A 1,809-nucleotide genomic window follows, 5' to 3' on the forward strand; every position below is an offset into this window, starting at 1 on the left:
CAAAAAGCCCGCCGTAACATTTGAACTGGTGGGCAATGATTTTGCTGTGGACGTGTCGACGATCCCGACACGCGGCATCGAAGTGTACAAAGGCATCAACCAGTTTGCCAAAGAGACCACCAAATTCAACAGTGGACCGATCACGGAGCCAGTGCCTACTACGACTGACGGCTGCAACACATGCGATTGGTGTTTCATCCCTGGGTTGAACTCCTGCTTTAGTGAATTTACCAAGAACGAATGTGTCGTTCAGAACGCCGAATACGGGGCTTTATGGTGTGTGGAGATCAGGACCAAGAAATAATACTACAATATTAGCATCCATTTGAAATATGGTATGTTGTTAATAGAATCGTTGGATTCGGATGTATATATTAGAGATCCGAGTGAATCACTCACGCAGAAATCGCGGTACAAATAACTGTAAGGTCCACCCTCTCGGACGTAGCCATTTTTGGCCACGCGTGAAGAAGGGAAACGTCCAAACGAAACGAACACAAGCGGAGGTTTAAGCAGTAACATTATAACGTTAGAAAGCTGGACTAAAGATTTCGAAGTATTGACAGTACGTGGGGATTTAAACCAACAACACCTTCACAAGACGATGCCAAAATCTACCGCGCTTGCCACCAGGAAAATGCCAACTACATTCCGTCCCTTAATGCCGGAGAGTACTCGACTAGTGCGTTCCACAACTGCTTCCGCACTATCGACCAAATCTACGAGTTCACCGATGCCTTGGTCGTCCAAAACCCGACGTTGCTGAGCAAATTTCTCATCTCCAAGACGTACAAGGGGGCCATAATTTACGGGTACAAGCTGACCAAGGACCACTCTCAGTAGCTGTACTTTTAAGCCCTACAACACTCCCGCGAATGGATCTCGGGGTCGTCGATTCTGTTTTCGTTCGCGTTGATTCTGGATGATATTGCCAAGAATAGACCCACGGCCACCGACGAGTACGACTTGTACTTTGTACCGGTCGTCAACATTGACGGCTATGAGGTCTCGTGGGAGGAGCACTATCGGGCCCAGCGCAAGAGTTTCAACCAGGTCGACTTGAACCGGAACTGGCCGACTCCCTTCGAACACCCCAACCCCCCCGCCATCTCGGCCGCCGATTACCCCGGTCCGTCTGCGTTCAGTGAGCCTGAAACTGCGGGCATCAATGAATGGCTCATATCCAAACGCAGTGAAATCCAAGGGTTCATTGACATTCACGCATACGGGGGGTACATCTTGTACCCATATGGGGACACCAAGGAGCCCATCGGCGGGGGGTTTGACGAGAAGTTCGACGTCCTCGGTCGTGGATTGCAAAGCGTCATGGGGGCATACACCCCTGGACCGGTGGCCAAAACATTTTACTTCGCGTATGGAGTTTTCTCAGATTACGCGTTCCGCGAGTTCAAAAAGCCCGCCGTAACATTTGAACTGGTGGGCAATGATTTTGCTGTGGACGTGTCGACGATCCCGACACGCGGCATCGAAGTGTACAAAGGCATCAACCAGTTTGCCAAAGAGACCACCAAATTCAACAGTGGACCGATCACGGAGCCAGTGCCTACTACGACTGACGGCTGCAACACATGCGATTGGTGTTTCATCCCTGGGTTGAACTCCTGCTTTAGTGAATTTACCAAGAACGAATGTGTCGTTCAGAACGCCGAATACGGGGCTTTATGGTGTGTGGAGATCAGGACCAAGAAATAATACTACAATATTAGCATCCATTTGAAATATGGTATGTTGTTAATAGAATCGTTGGATTCGGATGTATATATTAGAGATCCGAGTGAATCACTCACG

General features: G+C 49.1%; 1 protein-coding gene across 1 annotated transcript; it reads left to right on the top strand.

The window, feature by feature from the left end:
- Window positions 1-633: 633 nt before the first annotated feature.
- H257_18929 (hypothetical protein) lies at window positions 634-1,713 on the top strand (the record flags this gene model as incomplete). The annotated part of the gene is made up of 2 exons (XM_009848076.1): window positions 634-839; window positions 942-1,713. Coding segments are annotated over 2 exons (978 nt in total), but the record flags the coding sequence as incomplete, so codon positions are not given.
- Between the last annotated feature and the right edge of the window lie 96 nt (window positions 1,714-1,809).

The sequence above is a fragment of the Aphanomyces astaci genome (genome assembly GCF_000520075.1).
Source record: "Aphanomyces astaci strain APO3 unplaced genomic scaffold supercont1.271, whole genome shotgun sequence".
Lineage (NCBI taxonomy): Eukaryota > Oomycota > Saprolegniomycetes > Saprolegniales > Verrucalvaceae > Aphanomyces > Aphanomyces astaci.